The sequence below is a fragment of the Phyllostomus hastatus genome, unplaced genomic scaffold (assembly GCF_019186645.2).
Source record: "Phyllostomus hastatus isolate PE091 unplaced genomic scaffold, TTU_PhHast_1.1 phas_contig_210, whole genome shotgun sequence".
Taxonomy (NCBI): Eukaryota; Metazoa; Chordata; class Mammalia; order Chiroptera; family Phyllostomidae; genus Phyllostomus; species Phyllostomus hastatus.
The window spans coordinates 35,909,904-35,935,011 of NW_025333737.1; the positions used below are offsets into that span (position 1 = coordinate 35,909,904).

The 25,108-nt window shown below is 65.2% G+C and overlaps 2 protein-coding genes across 9 annotated transcripts in view; one reads left to right on the plus strand and one right to left on the minus strand.

Moving 5' to 3' along the window:
• The window catches only part of METTL23 (methyltransferase like 23), a 40,058-nt gene that overhangs the window by 2,939 nt on the left and 12,011 nt on the right, over nucleotides 1–25,108 (plus strand). The window lies entirely within an intron of this gene.
• On the minus strand, nucleotides 903–21,362 carry MXRA7 (matrix remodeling associated 7). 6 transcript variants are annotated; one of them, XM_045835799.1, is made up of 5 exons: nucleotides 12,741–13,198; nucleotides 12,045–12,156; nucleotides 8,365–8,461; nucleotides 7,146–7,226; nucleotides 1,663–1,785 (listed from the first exon to the last, which is right to left on the minus strand). In XM_045835799.1, the coding sequence occupies exons 1-4, from the start codon at nucleotides 13,128–13,130 to the stop codon at nucleotides 7,193–7,195; spliced, it is 633 nt and encodes a 210-aa protein (XP_045691755.1). In that variant the 5' UTR covers nucleotides 13,131–13,198; the 3' UTR covers nucleotides 1,663–1,785; nucleotides 7,146–7,192. The 6 variants fall into 6 exon arrangements, with proteins under 6 accessions (XP_045691758.1, XP_045691753.1, XP_045691755.1 ...); XM_045835798.1 differs by lacking the exon at nucleotides 1,663–1,785 and adding an exon at nucleotides 3,118–4,300; XM_045835802.1 differs by lacking the exons at nucleotides 7,146–7,226; nucleotides 12,741–13,198 and adding an exon at nucleotides 21,066–21,362 and having other exon boundaries at nucleotides 903–1,785.

Below are 25,108 nucleotides of genomic sequence, written 5' to 3' on the forward strand. Positions count from 1 at the left end.
GCGGACACGTGACGTCTTCTGGCCAGCTGGCACCTGAGGGGAGGACCCGTTCCCCCAGTCCTGGAGACACAAGCAAGAGGTGGTGACCCTTTGGCTGCCTCTGGACGTGACACCTGGACTCCTACGGCCATCCTGCAACCGCGAGGAGAGGTGGTCCGTGACGGGAGCCCGCACGGCGAGGAAGGTGGCGCTGAGAGCTTCGCACCCTGGGCCTGGCCCTCCCGGGCCTGCAGCCTCTCCGCCGTGGACCCCTCAGGGACCTAGCGCGGGGCGGCGGTGGGGGGGTGTGCGGTCTGGACAGTCTCCAGCAAGGAGAGTCTGGTAGACAGAAAAGGACTGGGAGAGGTGGGGGGAGCATGGTGCCAGTGCTGCCGTGCGCGGCCTGGGGGCCTGGCCAGTGCGTGCCTCCAGGGGACAGGGAGGTGAAACCACGCAGGGGTCCCCGAGACCCCAGAAAGAGAGCAGACATTTCTCTAATCATACAAGTTTTAAAAAGCATGCCGAAAAAAATACAAATAAAATTTGAAAGAAGTAAAAAGCACTGACATTCGGCTACAACAGACACAGCAGCCCCTCCTGCCGCGCAGATCGTCCGGGAAGCGGCGGGGGAATCACAGCGCCGGGGGGAGGGGGGAGGGGCCCCGGGAGAACTACAGCCAGCACGGGCGGGGCGGGGGGGTTCGCGGAAGGAGGGCCACCGTTCCCTCCGCTGTCACTTGAGGTGTGTCAGATGCCGTGGCTTCACTTAATTCTATGTGTTGATTTAGGTCCTTTGTGTTTTTTAAAGATTTTATTTACTTATTTTTATAGAGAGGGAAAGGGAGGGGGAAAGCAGGGAGAGAAACGTCGATGGGCTGCCTCTCTCACGCCCCCCTCTGGGGCCCTGGCCCGCAGCCGGGGCACGTGCCCTGACCGGGAATTGAACCGGCGGCCTTTTGCTCTGCAGGATGACGCCCAGCCCACTGAGCCACACCAGTCAGGGCTGTTTTAGTTTTACTCCAGCAAATAAAAAATATAAGAACTTCGTGGGCCCTCCCTCACTCAGTTGGCTATGAACTTCCCGCCAGCGGGGTGACGGAAACCAGGCTCCAGCCGCACCGGGTAACCCCTGGCGTTGCCGTCGCCCCGCGCACGTGCTCGGCGACTCGCAGGAACGCGCCGCGCTCGCGCCCTGTCCCGGACACTGTCCCGTGAGGCCGGGTCGGCGTTCTCTGGACTGCTGCCCGGGGCGGTCCCCCGCCCCCGCACGCGTGCCCGCCTTCGCTGGAGGACCCAGTCTCCGTTAAGGCAGGCACCGCACCCGTGCGCCGTGAGCACTCAGAGGAGCCTGATTACATACACGCGGAGGAGTCTCGTGCCTACAGGGGAGAAGCTCCTGGAGGGCTTAGCTCGGATACGGCTGTTTTGCTCCAGGGTGGAGGGGGAGACTGAGTTAGCCTTTCTGCTCAGAGTGCTCCCCTGCTGCTTGCTTCCATGCAGTCACAGAACCTTCCGGAAGTCCTTCTAAGGCAGAATGAGAGTGTCATGTGGCACACCTGTCTGCCATGCACCTCTACGTCTGTGGGCACAAGACACAGGAAGCCTACGGAAGTCCGAAAGTAACAGGCTGGGGTCATGGGTCAGGGCGGGGTCACGGTGCCGCGGTCACGGGCATCCCACTGGGCGGCGGCCTACATGTCGTAGAGCCTGAGCTGCTCCTGCACGTCGCCGGCCGACATCTCGCCGAACGTCTCCTTGTTGTCCTCCATGAGCTTGAAGATGGCCGCCAGCTGCTCTTTCTGCACTCTGCCAGGAAGAAAGGAAACAGAGGAAGAAGCTGCTCCTGACCCAAGGCAGGGAGAGAGGGAGAGACCCAGCGCGTCCCCAGGGGGTCGGGCCGCCCCTCTCCTGTGTCGCTGCATCCGCTCTCTAGAACAGGAAGAGAACCAAAGTCAGACAAAACCCGCTGGGAACACGGGAGCTGGTTCTGAACACTGGGGTCCTCAGTGCTGGGGTTACCCTGGAGACTTAGGGACCCCCAGTTCCTGCTCAGGTTCTCTGTGTTCAGTTCCCCGTGACCCCTTTTACTGTTGACCGCACGTCTCACAGAGGGGAGGGGGGACAGGGTGGGCCCCACCGAGTGGCTGGGGATTCTGTGCGAAAACGTGTTAGACACAGTCTTAGTTTAGAGAAATGAGCCCAAAGTAGAGGAAGAAAAAACATCATGGGCTGGGAAATAGGGGCACTCACAGATGTGCTTGGCCAAGGGGCGAGGCTTGGGTGTGGGGTCCCACTGCCCGAGGAAGGGGCACCTTTTCCTAATGGGCACAAAGACGCCATGTGGCCGCCAGGGCCCCTGCCGCCCTTCCAGGGGCCGGGCATGGCCGGAGGTGAGCTTTATGTTTCTGAGGCTCGGCCGTGCCACCTGGCCAGCGCGGGGCTGCGCCCCGCCGTGCAAACTCGAAGGGGCGGGGTGAGGCTGCAGCAGAAGCCAGGGGACGGTTTGCCAGGCTGCCACCTGGCACTGCGTGCTGGCCCCGGCTCACTGTTCTGGCTTCGGGCTTCTGCGCCGGCCACCGTCAGGGGATGTCAGCCCAACGGCAGGGTGGGACCCCCAGGCCCCTCCCTGCAGCCGGGCCAGCTGCGGTCACAGCGCGTCCCGCAGAGCAGGCTTTGGCACTGTCCTAACACACCCCTGCTGCGAGAACCCCAGGGCCCCCACCCGGCCGTTGGTTTTCCGACTACAGTGGCATCTACAACCTGAAGTACTGAAGTCCCAAATGCCGGCCTGTCTCGTCGCCCTGGGAACGTCCTTTCTTTCTGGGGGAGAAAGGGCCTGTGATAAGCACCCCGCTGTCTGAACAGGGGACAGTGCTGGGAGTTGAGAGGGTGTTGCTCAGCCCCTTGGGTGGACTCGCACAGTCCAGAGGTACGCGTGGGCGCCCCCCCACCCCAGTGGGTGCAGATTCTCTCCTGTGTCTCCGGTGGCTGGGACACTTGCGTGTTCTTAACAGGGTGGACACGGGACTTCTGGCTCTGCTGGAGAGGGCCAGGCATCAACATGAAAGGAAGCTCAAATTTTAAGGGGTTCACAGGTTTTTGAAAAAACAAAGCAAAACTAAAAAAAGCACACAATAATCAGGACCGTCTACTCAGAGTTTATTGGACCGAACAAAGGCTGAAAACGCGGATCCACGCCATCGGCGTGGGTGAGCCTTGGCGCCTGCGTCCCAGAAGTTCCCAGACAAATCAGACTGGAGGGAGCCACCTGCTGACTGCGTCAGTAAGAGCCCAGCCTGGACAAGGACACTGCCGTTGCTGCGTGGGGCGTGTGTGCCCCCCACACACCTCCTCACGTGGCGCTGCGTGGCGGCGGCTCGTCGCCCGTTCTGCCCACGGCCCCTGAGGTGTCAGGCCCGGAGGAGAAGGCCGCACACCCTGTGGGTTGGCACTGGACATCTCCCGGCCTTCCGTTAAATGGAAACTTTTTTTTCTATAAACTTATTGCTTTAAAAAATGTTTTAACCAACATATCTAAAAGCTGCGGACTAGTTTGGCATCGTATAAATATTGTCATATACAAAAATTCCAGGAGAGGAATCTGGGGCTGATCTAAGGATCTGGTTAGGCTCTAACTCATCTCGGAAAGTTTCTAGGGAGACACACCACTGAGTCATCCAGTGTAAGCGAACACCGTTACTGCCGCTTCGGGCGGTCTGGCTGAACGGGCAGGACGCGGATCGGTGAGGAGGCCTGGGAGCGCCCGGAGGGCTGCTGCGCGCCGCCCCGGACGGGAAAAGACGGGCAGCCGTGCATCGGGGCCGGCCCTGGTTCTCGGCCGCTCAGTCGGCAGCGGCTGCGCCAGGCAGGGGAGGGCGGTGGCCCTGCTCGGTCCCCTCTGTCCCCCGCATCTCAGAGCCTTTCCGGGTTGGGCTTCAGGGAAGGAAAAAGCGCAAGGGCCGGGATAAAACTCTCCGGATTTAAAAATGACGGAGTTGGCGCGCCCGTGGCGTTCCCAGGTGTGCAGGGTGTGTGGGGGCAGGGAGTGAGAACAGACCCTTAAAACCCTTCGGTGTAATGAAGCCAGCCACCTGACAAGGAGGAACGCCCCGACAGCAGGGGCGCAGAGGCGTCCCCCGGGCCGTCGGCTGAGGGGGGCGTCCTGTCCGAGCGTCCGCGTGCCGGCACTGTGCGGGCACGGGGCGCCTGGGAGCCTGCAAGGCTGCCCTCTGGGGGGTACGTCTTATCTCTCAGGCCTTTAGGGCGCCAAGTGGAAAAGCCTGTAGGAGGGCGCTAGGGGCAACTTCGTCACTCTTCAGTTCTGCAGAGAGAAACAGGGAGAGAAGGTCACTGATCCGACTCGCCGCGCCCTGTGAGAGCCGTGGAGGGGCAGTGGGTGAGGAAGGGGAGGGGTTGGAATTGCAGAAGCCGGCGGGGCGCTGGCTTCCCCACACTGGAGGGCTGCTTCACCCCTCGTCACCTTCAGCAGGACGGTCTGTGCCGCTAAGCGGCAGTGGGCCCCCCCCAGGGGACCCCGCACGGGAGCTCAGCAGCCTGCGGCCCCGTCCCACGTCTGCGTGGCATGTGGGGAGCTGGGGCAGGGCCTACACTGAGGTAGTCAGGCAGGCCACGCACCGGGCACTTCGGCCTTGTGGCTGTGCTGGGACGGGCTTCCCACTCTAGATTATTTCCTATTCCTGCTGCCTGGGTTTTGCCCCCTTTGGGGACACTAGCAGCTTGGGACTCATGCTCCTACAGTCCAGGTCCCCGCTTTGGGGGGACCCCGCTTTTTCTAAAAAAAAAAAATCCCCCAGAAACCCAGAGAGAACGCAGGGATTCAATTTTGTCCCTCTGGCGCCCTCTTCTGGAGGTCAGAGTCAGCACGTGTTTTTAGAAACGGACACCGGCGGATCATTTGGGGCCACGTCAGGCAGCAGATGTTAGGGGACCATCCCACAGCCAGGGTTTCTCTGCCCCTTCTCACCCTTGCCCACTGTGCCATACAAAACCCCGTCCACTGGAAGCCTGTCCGTCAGTCCCGTGGACCTTCAGAATGGAGCGGGTGCTGGGGTCCCGGGTCCTCATCTATCAGAGCCAGCCTGGGGTACAGCCAGGGTTGCGTCGTTCCTCTGAACCAGTGCGGGGGAGAGCGGGTGGCGTGCAGTGAGCGGCCTGGATGGTGGCGCTCCACCCCTCTCCTGCCAGCCTAGGAGCCGGCCAGGCCTACCAGCTTCGCTAGCTCTGGGGTGCGGGGACGTCTTGCTGGGGGCCGGGGCACAGCCACCAGCCTGCAAGCCCACTGTCCTAGCTGTCCTCAGGCTGGGCGGGGCGCCTCCCAGAGAAGCCAGGCGGGGCAATGCCGAGGTGGCCCGTGAGCCCCGCGCCCCAGAGAGCCAGGAGGAGGGGGCGGACGGTGGCAAAGCAGGTCTTTCTTAGGCAGCAGCGGCCTCTGGACTTACAGACCCTCATCCACGCTGCGCCTCGGGCGGAGGAGTCAGCGCTGTGAGCCGTCCCTAGGGTGGGGGTACTGAGTTAGACACGCAGAGGCGCAAATGTGGGGTCTCCCGCTTTCAGTCCCGCTTCTTAGGCCCGTTCCCTGAAAACTTGTCCACGGAGGCCTCTGGGGAGGGCTGGGTCGCGTGACCACAAACACGTCAGGCTCTAGACACTGTGTTGGCGGAGTCAGTGAGTTACAGCTGGGCGCTGCCCGTGTTTGCTGGGTCTCTGGCTTGCAACTTGGCTGGGGCCCTGAAGGCCGGGGAAGGGATCGGGAACAGGCAGAGCCCGGCCGTGAGAATCCGTCCGGTGAAGAGGAGTGCACACGCTTCACCGGCTCGTGGTGCCCGCGGCCGGACGGCGGTGCGCACGCAGTGTTCCGCACCGGTGCTTTCGGGGCGGGTCTCTGGGCCAGCCGGTCACGCCGTCTCGCACCTGCGAGCAGCCCCAGGCCCCGCCAGAGCTGCCGTGCTGTAGGTGGAAGTCAGAGCCAGGCTCGCCGGCCTCTGCAACCCAAGCGTCGCCATGCCAGGAACAGGAGTGGTTTGGGAGGGGGGGCGGGGAGCAAGGGGGCCCCTGAGGGCCGCGCGTGCTGACCACATGCAGGGCAGGGGGAGCGAGCAGACGTCACAGGCAGGCATGTCGGACAGCCGCAGGGAGCATGCTTGGCGGGGCAGCGGTGAGAATGAATGTGGACTCCAGCCCCTGCCTGTGAGGAACTGGGTTCAAGGGCCGCAGAGTCTGCCTGTCCCTCCTCCTCAGCTCAGGGTGCACCAGCGACCCCGCAGCCTGTGCAGCCTGTGTGTGTTGGGGGGGTGGCGAGCACCCTGTCTGGACGTAGCAGAGAAGGGACTTGCCCTCCGCGTGCCCGAGGCCCCGGCTCTGAACCCAGTGACATCGTAGCCTGACAGCCTGGCGCCCCCCACGCCGAGGCCTGGCGTCCGGTCCCCGGCCTGGTCCCTCCTGTTCTGACGGTCCCGCCGGTGCACGCGGTGCACACAGACCAAAGGCCGCAGCCTGCGTCCCCGGGACCTTTGAGGGCCCACGGTGTGCCATCCCCTCTCGATCCTCCACCCGGGGGCTGCACCCTTCCCTGTACGGAGCTGGCTCTCTGAGGCTTTCTGGGCCACGGGGTCTCTGCTGCAGCTCATCCGCTCAGGCCACCGCAGTGCGAGAGCCTCCGCAGGCCGCAGGAAAGGGGGCCCGGCCGTGGTCCCGTCCCAGACGCACAAGAACAGGGCTGAGGTCAGCCCCCTCTCGCTCTGGTCGTGAGGACCTGCCTGTCCGGCATCTTGGGGCACAGGGTTCCTTCTGCCTTGCACTGTTCTACAAGCTGTGTCACCTCCTTAGAGTAGAACTGAAGCTGTGGCGTGACATCCTGCATGTGCTGCAGTCCCGTGTGATCCCCACAAGAGGGCGCTAGCCCCCACCAGCTAGCCCATTAGGTCCATTTGCCTCTAGGAACCTGGTGGCATCAGGAAGGGGGGGCCTGTTCACCAGGTGATCCCTGCACCCAAGAAGAATGTGGCTCTGGGTGCACAGCAATGTGCGTGTTCACTGGTTGTGAAGGAGATGGAGGAGGGGAGGTTTGCCCACAGCAGTTGTGTTGGGGATACGCTCACAGACAGGATGAGGGAAGCACCACTAGTCTAGGAAGTCAGTCTCCTTACCAAAAGGATTTGCAAGAGTGTTTGTGGCTCAGGACCTAAGGAACTTGCTACAGGGAAGTGAGGTCAGAGGTCAGCTCAATCCTGAAATATAAAGGCAGCACACCAGGTCACACCGCGGCAGCGTCATTGCAGGGAGGAGTGGGTGCTCCCTGGGCCACCTTCCCCCGCCCAGGGCCGTCCTCCGCTGGGGTGGCACTGCCGCCCCTCTCCCCGGGCGGACAGCCTCCGAGCCAGGAAGAGCGGGGGACCACTACCGGTGGGGACATAGGGGTTCTCGCAGACAGAGCGGCTTCTGACCGCTGGCGGGTACTGGGGGGCTGGGGAGGGCAGTGGGAGGTGGCCGGGCCTGAATAGCACTCTCCGCGTCCCTCTCCGGGTGCCAAGGAGTGGGGGGGAATGGGGGTAGGTGGGGGCGGTCGCCCAGGCCTCTGCGGGTGGCCAGACAGAAGAGGCACAGCAGCCAGTTAGACCCCCGATGGAACCAAGGGGCTCTGGGCCCTAGGCCACCCCCCAAGTGTGGGGACAGCTGGGGTCACAGTTGTTGAGAGACCCAGGCTCTCCTGTGGCCTGCCCGAGCTGTCCGGCTGCTTCCAGGGCTGCTTAGCCTCTGGCGGGATGGCCTGGGTGGGAATGCGGAGGGTGCCCGTGGCGTGCAGCGGGTGCTGGCTGGGGGAGGGGGACAGCCTGACTCTAAAACAAGAAGCTGCGCAGCAGCAGCCACAGCCGCCTCCGAGCTGTGCGGAGTGGGATGGACAGGACGTGACCGCGGGCTCCGGGGCGGGAGGGGCGGGGGCGGCCGCCCCACGGGTGGGCATGAGGAAGCATGTCCCACCCCGAGCGATACGCTGGTGTTGTCATGACCTCAGCGTGTAAGCGGGCAGCCGGGTCTGCTCCAGGCCCTTCCCCGGCATCTTGCCTCTTTTCTCTTTCTGGGGGGGCCGGGGGGGCAGGGTGGGAGTGCAGGTCACAGGCTTGGCACCGGCTCCCCGAGTGCCCCGAGGGGAAGTCCCCAGGGGGAAATGGAGCCCCCGCGTGAATAGTGCGGGGGGGGGGGGGGGAGCGACGCCCTGGGATGAACATGGAAACGGTCGGGGCCGTGCAGCCCGCAGGGGCAGGGCTCCTCCCCGCCCCCGAACCGCGGGCGCAGGGGAGGCAGCGGGGCTCCCGGCAGAGAGCCGAGCGGCCCTGGGGAACCGACCGAGGGGGGGGTGGTGCCTACCTCTGCTCCTCCTCCAACTCCTCCTGGGTCATCATCCTCTTGTACTGGCTCCCCCGCAGCTTCCCGGGGCTGTACTTGAAGGAGAAGGCCTCTCCTCCTGTGGGCAGGGGCCGGGTGAGGGCCGGCAGAGGGTCAGGTGCCGGGTCCCTCCTGCAGGTTGAGCCCCGTTCCCCCCTTTGTTAGTTCTGAAGGACCGTCCCGGCCAGAGAGCCCCCCCTTCGAAGAGAGGCAGAGGGCGCCATCAGCCAGCGCCAGCCCGGGGGCAGCCTCGGCCCAGGACAGGGCTCTCGCCCTCACCCGCACCCCGTGGGCCCGCCCCCCCAGCCCTCCCCGAGACGTCCTGCTGAGACAGCCAGAGGGAAACGAGCGCCCACGCCCAGAATAATGCGGCTCCTGCCCCACACGCTTCCCTCCGGGGCCGGCCGAGCCGTCCGGAGAGCCGGCTGGCCGGCCGCCCCTCCTCACCAGGCCGCTGCCTGCACGGCCTGTCTCGCCTCATTGGGAGGCCCCTGGCTGCTGTGCTCATCACCGCGGACGGAGGGAGCCTGTCTCGGGGAAGCAGGCCATGCTAAGGCGCTGGACCCCCCGCCTCTCCCGCTGCGCTCCTCCAGTCTCACGGACGTGGGGCCCGTGCCCAGCAGTCCAGCGGTGTCCTGCCAGCCAGGCTCATTCTCTCCACGCCACAGCTGCCTTTGAGAGCTCAGAAGGGCGGCCCTCGAGGCCTGGGGGGCGGGTGGGGGGGGTGGCAGGGGGTTCGGACGGGGGAAGCAGGAAAGCAGGGGAACAGGAGGTGGAGCGAAGGCCGGCGCTGGGCACACGGGCCGGATGCAGGCGGCACCCGCAGCCGAGGGCGGCGAGGGCAGAAGAGAAGAGACCAGCTTCCATGTGGAGAGAAGCTGTTTGGGGAGGAGTGGCCTTGAGGGGTCCTTCGGCCTGGCGGGTGCAGGGTGCCTGGCCTCTGGCCAGCTCCAGGACAGATGCCGAATGGCCCATCTTTCCTCATTTCCATTAAGGCAGAAAGAACTGAGTGAGGGGGACGCAGAGACCAGCAGCCAGTCACCCTCCCACACGGTGCGTTCTTTCTCAGTCCCGTTCTAGAGGGCCCGCCCGCTCCCACTCCCGTGTCGGGAGTCTCGGACACCTGCGCGTCCTGCCCGCCGGGCCCCCCGGACCTTCGGCTGCCGCCCGTCCCACGTGACCAGAGAGGCCGAGGGGGCCCCGCGGTGGGGGAGCGAGAGGCCTTGGCCTCTCAGGCCCTGGCTTTCCCTCGGCCACACCCAGGAGGCTCTGGACGCAGACCGAGAGCCCAGTCCTCGTGCCGTGGGGCTGGCTTCCTCTTGCCAACGCCGCCCTGCCTGGGGGGAGGCTGGCCCTGGCCCACACGCGGCCCAGGGGCTCCTCACCCCGCACCCCACCGCCCGGGGGGGCCTCTTGTTCCGGAGCCGTGACTCTTCCTGCACGGGGGCTAACTGGCCTGCGTCCCCCAGGGATGTGTCGTGCGCGCCGTTCGAGGTGTTGGGGCTGCGGCAGTGCGCGGCACAGCGAGCGGAGGGGAGGGGCGCAAACGCCGAGCTCACGGCGGGGGGAGGGGCGGGGGGGCTGGGGAGGGCTTCATGGAGCCGGCACAGCGAGGAAGCCTGGGTGGCGCGGAGCCAGGGACAGGAGGGCATGGCCTTCCTCCGGGTGAGACGGGACTCGCTCCCTGCTTACCGGAGACCCCCGCTCCCACTGGCCAGCTCTCCCCTCCAGGCTGAGCTCTGGGGGGGCCCCGGGAGCACCGTTCCTCCTGGGGCCTCAGAAGCAGGAGCCTCCTGCAGCACCGGGTGTGGACAGACGGCGTCCGGGGCCTGGGGACTCTGCTGGGTGACCCCGCAGCACCGGGTGCGGACAGACGGCGTCCGGGGCCTGGGGACTCTGCTGGGTGACTCAGGGCCACCGCTCCAGGGGCCCGGGCCTTCGGAGTCGGTCCCACCGAGCCGCAGACTCAGACCGAGCCGGCCGCTGGTGCTCGGCCCTGACCTCAGCGAGAGGCAACAAAGAAAGGCAGTTCACCTCCCTGTCGAGGTCAGTGTGTTGCTGTTTTGGAGAAATAAAACGTCCAAAATGCTGCCAGCCAGGTTTCAATTTATGGGGCACCTATGATTCATTTTACACTTTCCAAGCCAGGGAGACGTGACACGGCTTTCACATGATCACACGCGTGTACCAAGCGACACCCAGACATTCCCAGTTGTGCCAGACCAGGAGGGCTCTGCGTACAGCCCCCAGGGAGGGCAGGCGTCCCCCTGCCTCTTGCGTGAGCCCAGCGCGTGCTTAGGGCACACAGACCCACTTGCCCGGGGCCGAGCCGCTCACGGCGGAGGGCCTGGCAATCTGCTCGTGTTTTCTTCTGCCAGCTGGGGCCCCCAACCTCCCCTCCCTCTCCGAGTCAGGGCCCACGGGGGGTGGCTGGGGTGGGGGGTTCCAGGGCAGCAGTCAGGGAAGGAGGGAGGCCCAGGGCGGGGCTGGAGCTCTGGAGAGTGGTCTGCAGACCCCCGGCCCAGGGGCCTCCAGCAGCAGCCTCAGCTTTTGCTGCCCGAGTCCCCAAGTCACTGACAGGGTGCGCCGACGTGGCAGAGACAGACGCGGGGGCACAGTTTCTGCAGACGGTCCGGGGGACCGACAGCTTGGAGGGGGAGCCGGCAGAAGGGGCCGATGTCCGCCTCACCCGCACCCCCCGCAGCCGCCTGCCCTCCCTTGGCCTCTGAGGCTGTGTTGACAGAGCCCACAGCCCAGCCCTGCTGGGCCTCCAGGGGGAAGCTTCGGCCCCCACCCCCGCCCACACTGGCCTTGGCGGCCGCATTCCTGCAGCCCTCTCTTTCCACGGCTCCTGCCAGCAGTCGGCTTAAAGACACAGCGCCAGCCTTGCTCTTTGAACATTATGAAATGTTTCAGACACACACAAGAGTACTGCAGTAAGTCCTCCACGTACTTGCCGTATACATGTAACAAATGGTGACATTTTGCTGTTTTTGCCTCAGGTTTTTTTAAAAGAGAACAGAAACATGACGGATGCGGCAGAAGCCCACCCGTGCTGGGTTCTTGCGCTGTCCAGGGACGGGCCCCTGGGGGGTGGGTGCCCAGGGGAAACAGGGCCTTCCACTCAGTGGGGTTTTGAGCCGGTCAGTGTTGAGCCGGGCCAGTTTCCTCACCGTTCCTGGTCACTCCCTGTCCCGTCTCCTGGCCGCTGATGGCCCGGGAGGCCTGGCGGGTGAGTGCGGCTGCTCAGGAGTCGGGCGCCCCCTCCCCCGGGGCCTTTCCTCCGCAGAGAGCAGGGGCAGCAGCCCCGAGGAGGGGGCTGAGAGGCTGCTCAGGAGGCAGGCCGGGGGGGCGGGGTGCTCGGTGCTCGGTTCATCCTCGGGATGGGCCACCTGTGTTTGGACCCAGGCCGTGTTTTACAGGCGCAGAGGCGGAGGCTGAGAGAGCCAAGGAGGTGGGTGGGGAGGTGTGTGCAGAAGGCGGGGTCGGCGAGGGTCTCAGCCCTTCTCCCTTATTCTCTCCCCACCCGCCCACCCACTGCCACTCAGACCCTCGGCAGGGGACCGGCCCCAAAGGCCCACAGGGCAGCCCAGCATTCGTGGCCTGACAGAGGGCGCCGGGGAGGGGCGGAGGGGTGTGGCCTGGAGGCAGGGCCCACTCACCTTCCTCCTCCTCCTCGGGCCCGGCTGGGTCCTGCTCGGCTGGGTCCTGCTCCTGCTCCTGCTCCTGCTGCTGCTGCTGCTGCTCGTGCTCCTGCTGCCGCCGCCCCTCCTCCTGCGAGACAAGGAGCCCGGGTCAGTGCCCGGAGTGCAGGCCGTTTCCTCCCCGACCCCCGACCCCTGACCCCTGGGTCCCCTCGCAGGGGGGATGTCCCGCAGCAGCAGGGGGACCAGAAGCGAGTGACCACCCTGGTGAGGTGGGCCAGTCAGTGGTGGGCAGAATGTCGGGGCGGGGGAGGGACCACCAAGGGCCAGCCTGACCGTGAGCAGGCCCGGGAGGACGGACGGGGGCCACGGGCAGCAGCTGTGGCCACCGTGATGTCAGCGCAGACACCGTTTGGCCAGGATGAGGGAGAGGGGACCCCAGGCCGGGAACAGTGTGTTTGTCCTTGTGCCTCAGGCCCTTTTCCGGCCGGGTGCCGGTCAGAGTATCGGAACGCCACTCTGATAAGTGGGCTGTGGACTCCCACGCCCCCACGACAGCGGGGAGCGCGGGCCGGGCCCCACGGAGAAGCTGCACTCGTGGTCGCGGGCTCCATCCGCCTCCGCCCCCCCCCAGCACCGTTCCCGGCTCCTGTCCCCGAGTGTCCTCCCGGAACCGCAGCCCGGCCTCCCCCCGCCCGGCCCTCGCCCACGCACCGCACCGCGCGACGTGACGTGCAGGACGCTGCCGGGGCCACCCAGCACGGCCTCGGGGAAGGAAGGAGGGACTCCAGCTGGCAGGAATGTCGGGGGGGCGCAGTGCCAGCTGCTCCAGCCACGCGGGGTGGGAGCGCGTGGCGGCGAGGGGACCGACCACCGAGGAGCCGGGACCGAGAAGCCCAGCGGGAAGGAAGCGCCTGCAGGTGGTTTAAGGGGGGACGAGCGCGGACGGGCTGCCCCTCGAGGAGAGGGCCGCGCGGCCGAGAGGCCCAGCGCCAGGCTTTCGGGGCTCCGGTGCTGGGGGTCCGGCCCCGCGCGGCAGGCGGGCACCCAGGGAGACCGAGCGAGCGGGGCTGGGAGGCGGCGGCGGCAGCAGAGCAGCTGCATGGGCCCTTCTCCCCTGCGCCAAGGCGCCGTGTCCGCACGGGCGGTGACGCTGCCCTCACTGCAGCACCGGCCCAGGGGCCCCTCGGACTTTGCCCGTCCCCGGGGGTGTCGCAGGGGAGGTCCAGGCGTGCGCTGGACCGGAAACCCACCTCCCCGGGCCTCGCGCAGTGACTCTGACTGCGCGCGGCGGAGAATTGGAAACCACCCTATGCCTTCCTGAAGGGCCAAGTGTGTGACCGTCAAGTATGTTCGGGCGATACGTTCGCCAGAACACTGGCCGGTTAGATGTCCTGCTGGGTGCAGACCACGCAGCGCCGAGCACTCACGAGGAGGCAGCCGGATGTGCCGCTGTGGAGCAGCGAGCCCCGGGGCAGACCCCGAGGAGGCAGCAAGCAGCAGCCCGGCGGGGGCAGGCAGTCTCCGGCGTCGCCGTGAAGGCGGGGCGCACACCGTGCTCCCCGTGCAGAGAGAACGGTTTCCGCACGGGCAGCGGTTGCCCCCGGGGACGGGGCGGCGGGGGGCAGCCTTACCTCTCACCTCACACGTTTCAGTGTGATTGGGTTTTATAAACGTGCACGAACTGCCCTTTACATGTTTTTAAAATGCTACACGTGGTCTCTGCACAGTTGAGACTGGGCTAGTATCTATTTTTCTTTATTTTAAGTAAAGAAAGAGACAGACGGCCATTAGCCCACCCAGGGCTGGGCCCCGGGAAGTAGCTAGGTACCGAGACTAGAGGGGAGGTCAGTTCCCCAGCGATGTTCGAGGGGCGTGAAGATGAAGAGGAAAAATCACACCACCACCCAGCACAGTCTCTGTCCCGAAGGAACCGCGGTCCAGCGGGAAAGACACACTCACAGATGGTCCAAAGGCCACGGCAGACCCGGCGGTCCCCGAGGGACAGGGCTCAGCGGGCCTGACCGCACCCTCCTGGGGGCGGCCGGCCTGCGTCTGGATTTCTCACCGACTCTTGCAGTGTGGCGCTTTCTAACGGGCCGTGACCCGTGCGGTGGGTCACGAAAGCCATCTGGCAATTGCCACCGTTATTTTTTAAAACGCACAGCCCATCTTAGTGCGGTTTTAAACTTTGATAACTTCAGAGGCACAGATGCTGCAAACACACCAAAAAATGGCATACGGAAGGTTATTTATGTTTTCAGTATACTGATGTCTCTTACTCAGATTCACGCGAGACCACCAGCCGGTGCTGCCCACTGCTTTGGTTGGCTTTCGGACTCCGAAATCACAGTCACGGGCTGGAGCTGGTCAGCGGCCGAAGAGACTGCCTTTGTGGTTTCTGCCTCACGGGGCCTGGAGGCACGTGTGACGGTGTGGGCATGGCGACCTCCGGGAGGGCGCCCGGATGCCCCCGGCACCCCTGGGCGAGGCTTCCCTCCCCGCCACCCGGCCGGATTCCGGCACACACAGAGAACCGAAATGAAAAACCGGGCTTTCAAATGCCAGGAAACTAAGTATAAAAGGCATTAAGATAAGTAAATATTCAACGGATGTGTTGTGTAGGTTTGTAGCATTTACACTTCTTGAGTCATTAAAACCGCACCGAGACTTTGAGGGCACCCCTGTCCCGGAGTTACATTCAAGATACATAGTGTGGTGTGCACGGTAGGGTAGATAGTGCGTTACAGATCCTGGTGCAGGTGTCACTTTAGGTAACACACTAACGTGCGACCTCGTGAGGTGCACAGCACGCTGCACGGGGGGCGAGGACTGTCCGCACAGAGGCCCCGCCTTGCAGACCGTGCCTGTTGGAGCCTGTGGCCCCAGTGGGGAGTGCCAGCTGGGTCCCTCAGAGACCAAGAGGGGAGGGGTGGCAGGGGACAGGCAGGTGGCTGCAGGGCACACAGGGACTCCGAGGGAGGCTTTCGGGAGCCACTGAGAGCCCAGCACACACCCTGCAGGCAGCGCGTTGCCATGTATGGCCGCCCTGGCTGCCCCAGCGCTGACCGCAGACTGAAGCAGAGAGAGGGGAGGCCGGAGGGGGACGGAGAGAGATGCAGATACCGGTCTGCCTGCCTGCCCGCCCGCTGAGGAGCTGGCTCTGCCCTGGGGCCCTGCAAACAGGACTGCAGGGACCCTGGGACCAGCCCCCTGAGCTGTCGCCTCTGTGACCCCCCCGCCCCCCGTGGTTAATCTGGGGTGATTTTAGAGGCACACACCTCCACCGGGCAGGCGGGGCGGGAGGCCGGACCAACTCCCGTGGGAATGCCTGCCCGCCTGCCCCCCCTCCCCTGGCGCAGGCCGGGGCAGAGATCACAGGGAGCTTTGGAGGGTCTGCACGCAGTACCCGCACTGCCCGGCAGCCCGGGAGGGGTCCAACCCCTGTCTCTTGAGGGTCCCAGATGGGCCCCGAGACCAGCGAGGGGCAGGGGTCCCAGCCCCCACGGCTGACCGGCCTGACCGTGCCCCCTCCTTCCAGAAGGGTCCCATCAGGCGACCGGGGCGTTCACCTCGCGCACTCGGAGGGGAGCGTCGGCTGGGCACAGGGCTGGCAGAGAGGGTGCTGGCGGAGGTCACGGCAGGCCCCTGCACACAGACCGTCTCGCCAGCTCGGCCGCCACAGGCTCCAAAGGACGGCCCCAGGCTGAGGACGCCCCGGCCGGCCCCCTGAATCCACATTGGCGGCCGGAAAGCACGTCCCTGGTGACGAGGGACCCGACGTCCCCTTGCCCCAGGCTGGCTCCCTCGCCTTGGCAGCTCTTCTGCGGCCACAGCTTCCTGGACACTTGGCCGCAGCCCAGGAAGGCGGGCCGAAGCCCGACGTTTCCTCTCCGTTCCCGCCGCCCCGCTCCCCCGCCCTCGGGAGGTCCCCGGGAGGCGCCCGCTCACTCACACCCCGGCCACCGGCCACCGGCCGCCGGCACTCAGGGCCTCCACACGGCCCTGGGTCCCGCGCCCACTCTCCTCCAGGCCACCTCCTCAGGGGACCCCCTGAAGGTGCCAACTTTCGGAGGCTTTTCCTGCTCGAGACCTCCCAGTGATGGCGGCCACGTCCAGTGCCCATACTCCCAGCCTTCCAAGTCCCCCCCGCTTCCAGACTCGGTGACGGCCGTCCGTCTCTGCTGGTGGCTGGGTGTGCGTGGGGTGGGAAGGCAGGCGGCACCTTGGGCAGTCCTGGGGACCAGGGCCTCCCTCCGCACGGCTTCTGTCCTTCCCGTTCACCTGCGGGCCCCCACCTGCCCGCACCTGGGCGGGGCCTCCGAGGTCACAGAGTCTTTCAGTCCCGTGGGACGAACGGGTTTTGACGCCATTCCCACCAAGAGGGTCAGAGGGCATCAGAGGCTCCGTGCACAGCCCACGGCAGTGGTCCGCCCTCCCCCTGACCCTTATCAGTGCACGTTCTGGGCCAAACGTTGGATAAGCCCGTTCCCGGGGTCCTTGCGCCGGGCTTCCCTTGGGCTGTCCCATCCCACTGGGCATCCGTCCGCGCCCCCGCCGCCCCGGCCACCCCAGAGCAGGCGCTCTGTTGGGGACAGTGCCCCTCAGGGGAGGGCGAGGGGTCTCCTGCAGATCAGAACCCCCCGCCCCGATTCCTCGGTCCTCAAAGGAGTGTGGGCGGCCCCAGGCTGTTCCGGAAATGCTCCGGACACCCGGCCGTGGCCGTTCCCTGGAAGGAGGCCTGAGGGTGGGAGCGCCGGCCTCGCCCCCCCCCCCCCCCGCTGCAGCACTGTGGGGGAGAGCAGGGGTACCAGACGGAGTCCGTCTGAAAGGGGCTGAGCGCCACATTCTAGCTCTAACTCTCCAGAGCTGGGCAGCTTTTTCTCCCCCCCAAGAGATGGTCTTTAAAAATTCATTACTTCTCTCTGGGTAGAAAATTCCGACTGACAGCTAAGTGTTCTCTCTGGAAGAAAGAACAAAGCTCAGCCACTAGGAAAGCCCCCGGCCTCCCTCCCCCACGGAAACGGGTTACACTCTGAGCTTAAACAGCTTCACAAAAGACACCCCCCCCCACACCGCACTACCGAGCACTGACCTCTGTCCACAGCCCCCGCGGCACCTTATGTTCATGATGCACGCCATCGGAGGCACTGGGGCCGCATGGTGACTGTCCCGTGTGCTGTTTGTCCCCTCACTTATTTCTACCAGCCTGCTGATGAACCCACCGTCCTAACTAGTGGGCCTGTGGGCCATCTCCAGTCTTCCTCCTGGAGAACCTCAAGGCCTGCTACAGGCCGAGTGTCTGTGTCCCCCAGGGTTCACTCCTGTGCACCCCAGAGTGGCGGTGTGTGGGTGTGTAGAGGGGGCCCTCGGGAGGACGTTAGGGTTCAGCGAGTCAGGAGGGCGGCCCCCGTGAGGGGTCAGGACCCTTAGAGAAGGGAGGCAGCTGTCCGGGAGCCAGGAAGAGAGCCCCCACCAGGGGCCGGGTCTGCCCGCGCTTTGACTCCGAACTCCTGGCGCCCAGAACTGGGAAAGACACGCCTGCGGTTTCAGCTGCCCAGCCCGGGACATGTTGTCAGGGCAGCCCGAGCCACCTCAGACAAGACCCCGCAGCGGCGCGAGCGGCGGCGGTGCCAACTGGGCCTCCACGCCCTGGCTTCCGCTCCATCAGGAGCGCACCGAGTGGGGCCCCATGCTGGGGCACCAAGGTCAGGGCTGACGGCGGGCAGGGAGGCTGCTGCTTCTTGCTCATTCTGGGAAGGCTAGGGGCTCTGCACCTTGGCAAAGGCCAGCCAGGGCCCGCCGCACGGCAGGGCCAAGGAGGCTGTGCGCCCGAGCGGACGGACGGCCGTGGGGCGTCCAAACACCAAGCCCTTCCCTGGGAGACCCCCCCACTGGTTTCCTTCTGTCCAACTCGGTGCTGTGAGAACCCCAAGCCTGCAGGGACGGTGGGAGGCACGGACGACACCATGAACACTCACACCCGTCGCCCAGCCACCCAGCGTCACCGGTCGTGAACACGTCCCCGTCCCTGTGTGCTCTCCACACACCCCCACACTCGTGTGCGACTGTGGGGACCGGGGCCTGCCACTCCCGACTCTTCCCGAGAGCAAGGACATTCTTCTGTGCAACCGCAGCTCCAGAGACCGGCACTGACACAATAACATGATCTCACGGACCATTCATTTGAAAAATGTCCCCGTCATCTCCCAAACGTTCTCGGAGCGCCCCGCCCCCACCCCAGTCCGCAAGCCCACCAAAGACCGGGCACTGCATTCGTCTGTCCTGTCTCTGGGGAGTCTCCTTGAAGCTGGAAGAGTCTCCTGCCTCTCTTGTCCGGCGACACGGGCCGGCTGCTTTGCCGGAAGTCCCCGCTCAGGGTCTGCGTGCAGCCGGCACCTGAGGGTCACGACGTCCGGGTTCTGGCACAGACGCAGTGATGCAACTCCAGCACTGCTTGAATGCCACTTGACCCTCCGCCCTTGGCCGCTGCGCGGGAGCCCTCAGACACAGCCCTACTAGAACCCGAGCCGCCGCTGGGTGAGAAGGCCGGCAACCCCGAAAATCCCAGCCGATGCGTCGGCACGAAGAGCACTCACTGCCTCCCGGCCTTCGCTGGGGCCGCGGTTCTTGGTGAGGCGGGGGTGCACCCGCAGCGTGCACGCCCTCTGGTGCCCACCTCACACCAGCCCCAGGGGGGACGGAAAGGAACGGGCTCAAACACTCGGGCTCTGCCCTCGCTCGGCCTCCCTGCCCGGGCCTGGCTCCCTGCCAGGGTGGCCTCAGCCCGGACTCGGTGTCCCAGCCCTCGGGGGGGCCCCCAGCACCAGGGACACGCTTTCCAGCGACCCGCAGCCGCCATGGCAGCAGGCTGCTGCTCTGGGCTCCAGATCCTTCTCCGTAATCAGCTTTGCTGAGTTGTGGCAGCAGCTGCCCCAGGCTCCGGGGGGCTGGCGGGGAGGGAGCCGGCTGGGATCAGGAGGGATGCAGTTGATGGAAAAGCGGGGGGAGGGGAGAGGCGGGTTAAGTGCTGGAGTCAAGTGCTGCTCTCAGGGAACAGGGACGTCTCACTCCCTGCTCCCTCCTCCCCGCTGCCGCCCTGCTGGCCTCGCCCCTGCTTCCCCTGATCCGAGTTATGAGTTATTCCCCCCAGGGGTGCTTCCCCTGGTGTTTGGTGATCAGAAGACTGCACTGGGACCTGCGCTTGTGCATTTCCAGACAATTTCTTAGCAGCGACCTCCAGGGCTAACCCCACCGCGGGAGGGCAGGGGCGTGGGGAGGCAGTGGCTGTGTCCCCAGCACCAGAGTCCAGGCCCGTATGCTCGGTTGATGGTTGCCAGTCAGCGTTACGGGGCGCTGGACAGCTCGGGAAGGGCCGGGACCCGATCCCAGAAGGGAAGGGCAAGCCCTCTGGGTGGGGAAACGGCCGGTGCCCTCGGTAAGGTGCCCCCTGCCCCCTAGGACCAGGACTCGCATCTTCCTCCACAGAGTCGGGCAGCCACTGGAACAGCAGCGCGAACCCGCCGCAGTTCTAAACTTCCTTCTGGAAGCCGCCACTGGGCCACGAAGGGCCGCTCTGCAAACCGTAGGAGCGGGGCCGGTGGGGAGCCAGCTGCAGCCAGAGAGCGGCCTGCCCTCCCCGTTCCCGAGGGGCCGGAGCTCGGGCAGGGACCCTGAACCTGGGAGCAGACCCCACCTGCCACCGCCAGCCACCAGCGGGGCCTCAGTTTCCCTTGGAGAGTGCCAGCCCCTGGTGAGCCGGAACCACTGTCTGTCCTGGGCTGAGCACAGCGGCCCCGCTCTGGCTGGTTGGAACCGGCTCCACTGACACAATTAGTCACCGGCTTGTCGAGCAGAGCGCCTGCTCTGAGGGCGTCTGGTAGACTCGCTCTGCAAAGGGGGACGCTTCTGCCCGGCCTGGCTGCCGCCTCCTCCTTCCCCCACGGGCTCTCTCCAGTGGGAGCCATTGTGTCCAGCAAAACTCAGCGCTGGCAACGCACCAAAGCCGCTCGCTCCTGGTTCCTACCGCCCTGGCCATCCTCCCACGAGCAGGAGCTCGGGAGAGAGGACCAGGCGTTCTCATCAACGCTGGGACCTTTCGCTGAGGCGGCGGTGGCCTGGAGGGCCCACGGGGGCCGAAATGCTGGGACGGCGCCTGGCGAGCAGGTTTCCAGCCTAGAGAGAGGCCTGGGCAAGTGTGTGGGCCGGCGGGGTGGTGAATGCAGGCGAGTTACCAGACACCTCTGCGGGGGCCCCGAAGCAAGACAGGCGGGACGGAGCTGAAGGATGCGGCCGGATTGGGCTTGGGCGGCCCCCGGACTGGGGGTGGGGGTGGGGGGCGGTGTAGGGCGCTCAGCTGGGCCGCGGGAGCGTCACCCGGCTTCTGCGCTCCGCACTGGCTGGGCGGATGGATCTGCCTCCCCAGCAGAGACCGGCCGGGGCGCAGGTGCCGTTCGCAAACGACAGTAAGCACGGCTGCGACCGTCCGGTGCCTGGTCGCTCGGTCCCACCCCCACGCGCCGTGACATCACTGACTCTGGAGTCCGGCATTCGCATCGGCCCACAAAGAAAAGGCAGCTCCCCTTCCCTTTTCTAAGTAGTAGTGTTTCACGGGCAAGACAACTCTACGCGCGCCTCGAAATGAGCCACTTGCACGTGGACTGGGGACCCGTGGGCGGGAGGGTAGGGCGTGCGCCCGGGAGTGACGCTGCGGCGGAGCAGCGAGCGAGCCGGGGAGCTGGGGGCCGGGCGCGGGGCTCCGGGCTCGGAGACGCCGCACAGAGAGAGGAAAACAAGCAAAACCACGAAACAACTCCGACAGGCTCGTTCGTCTCGGGGCCACACTTTTCTGGGGCAGGACCGTGAGTTTGCTCGCCCACCCTCCCTTCCGACCGAACACGGGCTCCGGCCTCCCTGGGGGTGCCCCGCCCGAGGATGGGGGCCTGGGTCCCAGCTCCGTGAGGGGCGGCAGAGGTGGTGGGAACCGGGGAAGGAACCGGGCCGGGGTGAGGAGGGGTTCCTGGCGGGCCAGGTTCGTACCTGCTTCGCCTCGGCGGCCTGCTCCTCTGCCTCTGCCGGCCCCGTAGGCTCCCCCGGCTCCTCGGGCGCGGCCGCCGGCTCCGGGGCCGCCCCCAGGCTGCACGGCGCGGAGGTCCCGCTGGCCTCGGCCCGGGGCGCAGGCTCCGGGGACGCGCCGGCGGGGTCCGAGCTCGCGGCCTGTGCGCGCCGCACCAGCAGCCAGGCGAGCAGCAGCGCCAGCACGGTGGCCAGCGCAGGTAGCGCGGCCAGCAGCTCCGCCGGCGCCTCCATCGCGCCGCGGTGGCTGAAGTGCGCGCCCACGGGAACCCCGAGGGAGCCTCCTGGCCCCGCCCGGCCCCGCCCCACCCGGGGCGGAGCCCCACGTTGCCTGGCCCCTCCCCCGATTTCTCCTCCCCCTGGGGTGACAGACTCTGGGGACGGGAGCCTGGACCCTTTGGGAAGCGCATCTGAGGCCAGACGAGGGCCAACCCTCCTCTGCCCCGCGGGGGCGGGGGAGGGTGGGGACAGGCCTGGCGCTTTGAAAACCGTCAGAACTCGCTACTCAGGTGCCCTTACTGTCATCTTTGGGAGTCACTTGAGCCCTGCGGAGGTCATCTTAGAGCATTTTGTTAATGTAAGTGCTAGCCTGGGCCGAGCACAGCCAGCCAGGAAGGCTTCTGTAAGCTGGCCCTGGACTTCCTGCGGAACAATGAAAGGCACACACCCGCCCCGCTTACTTCAGCCCCTTGACAGCCGCGGGGACAGCCGCTGTGCTGGGGGGGGGGGGGGCTGCCCGCCCACGCCGTCTCGTCTCTGGCCACCCCTGCAGCCTCCCCCGGGCGCAGCCTCTTTGTCGTGTAGCTGCCCCCCCCACCACCCCCGGCGCCAGGGCAGGTTTCTGGAGCTCAGCTCCAGTTCCTCGGGGTCAACTCTGCTCCCCGTTTCAAACCCTCTGTGCAGAGTTCTGGATGTCTGCGAGGGGGGCAGGAGGTAAAGGGAGTCGACTGTTTCTCTTTCTCCAGATCCTCCCAGGATCTGTGGCTGATAAGTGTGTATTTGAGATAAATATGTTGTTACCCAAAACATTATTTCTTTACCACTCCGTTGTAAACAAACAGGGGGCTGGCCAGGTTGGTCAGCCCCCACGGGGAACCTAAGGCCTCCTGTTGAAACAAGGCCTGGTTTTTGCTGAGGTCGCACTCAACGCTCTTTGGGAAAATCTGCGGGGCCGAGCTGACGGCTGACGTCAGCTCAGTCGCTGGATGGAGCGCTTCCTTTTCAGTGGGCGGGGCCAGTGTGCCCTCCGGCTTCCTCCCGTCCAGCCAAACAGGGTTCCACAACGGGCTGGGGGCTCAGTCCTGCTGCACCCCAGAAATACGGAGGGGAACAGGCAAAATAAAATAAAATAAAATAAAATCTCAGTGCTGGTTGATGAAAGTGGCCCCCAGCGGTAACACGTGGAACGGGGCTCATCTCTTGGCTACTGGATTTTAAAAAAAAATTTTATTTACTTATTTTTAGAGAGGGAAGGGAGAGATAAACATCAGTGTGTGGTTGCTGGGGGCCGTGGCCTGCAACCCAGGCATCTGACTGGGAATCGAACCTGCGGCACTTTGGTTCACAGCCCGCGCTCAATCCACTGAGCTACGCCAGCCAGGGCTGGCTACTGGATTTTGGCCACACTGGGGGACTTTCGGCCCAAGCGCTGAGGCCTTATTTTTGCCCCCCCACCCCGACTGTTTTAGGGTATGTCTGTAAGAGGTCCTGATGTGGAGGCAAAAACTTGGTGACCTCGAAAAGAAACAAGGGTGAAACAATGCAAAAAACCCCACTCCCAGTCAAGTGGCTTTATTCACAGCGATGAGCGAGTTCCAGCCGAGTGGACGTTGAAGTGCCGCTCCAGTGGCCGCGAGGAAGCGTGGACCAGAGGAGGCCGGAGGCCCCGCGCTCAGCAGGCAGTCCCAGTTCCTCCGTGGCGCCCAGGCGCCCGTGGACAGCAAGCCGGAGGGTCCCCTGGGGGAGGCTCTCCCGGGGGAGACAGGAGGACGTCCGTTCCCAGGTGTCGAACTAACAGTGAGACAAAGTTGCGTGCCGCCACCTGAGGACACGGGGCCCGCGAGGCAAGCAGCTTGTTTGGGGAAGGGCTGCAGGCAAGTCGAGGAACCTGCGTGGAACGCTTCCTCGCCCGCCTCCTGGCCGGCAACCCGCTTGCCGATCCCTGAGCACCTCTAGCGCGTGTGCGAGGAAGCCACCACCGTCAGGAATACAGCTGTAGTGACACTCAGGTCCTCCCGTGAAGATCTCACACACGTGCATTTAGTAGTAAGGGCTTCTGCGCCCGCCCCCGCCCGCCCTGACCAGCAGCCCTGCGCACAGAGCGCCCGCCGCCCGCCAGCCAGGCCGAGAGCCCCGGCTCGGCTCGGGCACCTGGGACGGTGCCGGCGGGCGAGCGTGTCGAATGCTTGCTGTGCAATAAACGGGCGTGTGCGAACGTGAACCAAGTGTGAGAGACGTTCCGGTTTTGGGGAGGCTGTCTCCTCGGAGGCATCACCTTGGACATCACAGTGCTCCTGAAGACCCCCGGAGGCCCCCGCGTGCAGCCCTGCAGGCTGCCGGCTGATGGAAGAGCCACGGGCGCCTCTCCCGTTCCCCACGACCAGGGCCCCTTGGTGCCCTAGGTGTCCCAGGTGTCCGGGCCCCCACTCTCGCCGTGCCCCACGGCCCCTCCCCATCAGCCGTGGGGTCCCAGGTCCTTCCTCTCCGGACCCAGCCTGTTGGCTTTAAAATTAGCTGGAGAACGCTAAGAATGGTTTGACTCTGCACCCTTCATTCACTCCACTGCTGTCGACCCCACTCCAAGGAGCAGCTCCAGCCTGGCGGGTAGCGAGTTAACCGAACACCCCCCCCCCACACCCCCCCCCCACCCCCCATTCCCGGCCTCCCCGGTCCTGCTCGCCCAGCCCCCACGCCACGCCTTTGTCGCCGTCTCCCCACCGCATCCCTGGCCCCTTACTTCCGGGTGGCCTTGATCAAACAGGGGTCACATTTGGCATCTGGGGAAACAAAACGAGGTGGCTCATCTTTTTTTAAAAGAGTTTATTTACTTATTTTTAGAGAGAAGGGAGAGGAAGGAGAAAGAAATTTCAATGTGTGGTTGCCTTTTGCACGCCCCCTGCTGGGGACCTGGCCCGCAACCCAGGCGTGTGCCCTGACTGGGAAGTGAACAGGGCCCCTTTGGTGTCCAGGCCAGTGCTCAGTGGACTGAGCCACACCGGCCGGGGCTGGGTGAGGCTTTTTGTTGTGCGTAAACGGCCAAGTCAGGAAACACCCCTGGGCAGACCCTCTGTCTCAGTTTGAGTTTTGAAAACAGGGCCTGTGTCAGACTCTAAAAACAAAACCCCAGGCAGAACAGAGAACATCACTCAGGCTCTGGAAGTGGGTGGTCAGCCTCAGCTTTGCAGGTGACTGAGGACGTGCCGCCCGGGCTGGGGGAGGGGCCGGCTGGGGGAGGGGCCGGCAGAGGGCAAACTGCCACTGGACCATCCCAGCCACCGCTGCGGCTCACTCTGCCCCCTGGTGGCAGACAGCCTTTGGTTTTGGCATTTTTCTCTTAATTCCTAGAGGAGCCCTCAGTATGAGTTTGAGAAGAAAGTGAGTGAGAGAGCCTGAAAGCAGTGCTGGGGGAAAGATGAAAGCATTTGCAGGATGGTGAGAAAAGTTCTTTGAAAAGGAGAAGGAACACCACTCGGATGTTAATACAAAGAGACGATGGTTTCGGGGTCTGACCTCACTCTCGCCCACACGCAGGCCAGGCCACCCCGGCACCAGAGGCCCGGCTGCCTGGCGGGGGAGGGGAGGGGAGGGCGGCACCGGGGCAGGCAGAGGGGCAGGTGCCCACGACAGACGGCGGCAGCATCCCATCCAGCCGGCCACACGTTTAGGTTGGCATTTTAGGACACGGAACCCGGACCAGGCCACAATGGGGACAGGCCTCCGACAGAAAGTCACACCAACAGCCCAGTGGCAGGAACGCTAACTGACTGGTGAAAAGCCTAACGTTGAGC

What these genes read in the sequence shown, in the direction of transcription:
- MXRA7 (XM_045835797.1), bottom strand. Translation starts at nt 13,130, where the DNA reads ATGCAGCTGCTCTGCTGCCGCCGCCGCCTCCCAGCCCCGCTCGCTCGG. An exon ending in ACGTCACGTCGCGCGGTGCG is followed by an intron (nt 12,157 to 12,740) that starts GTGCGTGGGCGA and finishes CTTGTCTCGCAG; the next exon opens with GAGGAGGGGCGGCGGCAGCA. An exon ending in GAGTTGGAGGAGGAGCAGAG is followed by an intron (nt 1,786 to 8,364) that starts GTAGGCACCACC and finishes TCTTCCTGGCAG; the next exon opens with AGTGCAGAAAGAGCAGCTGG.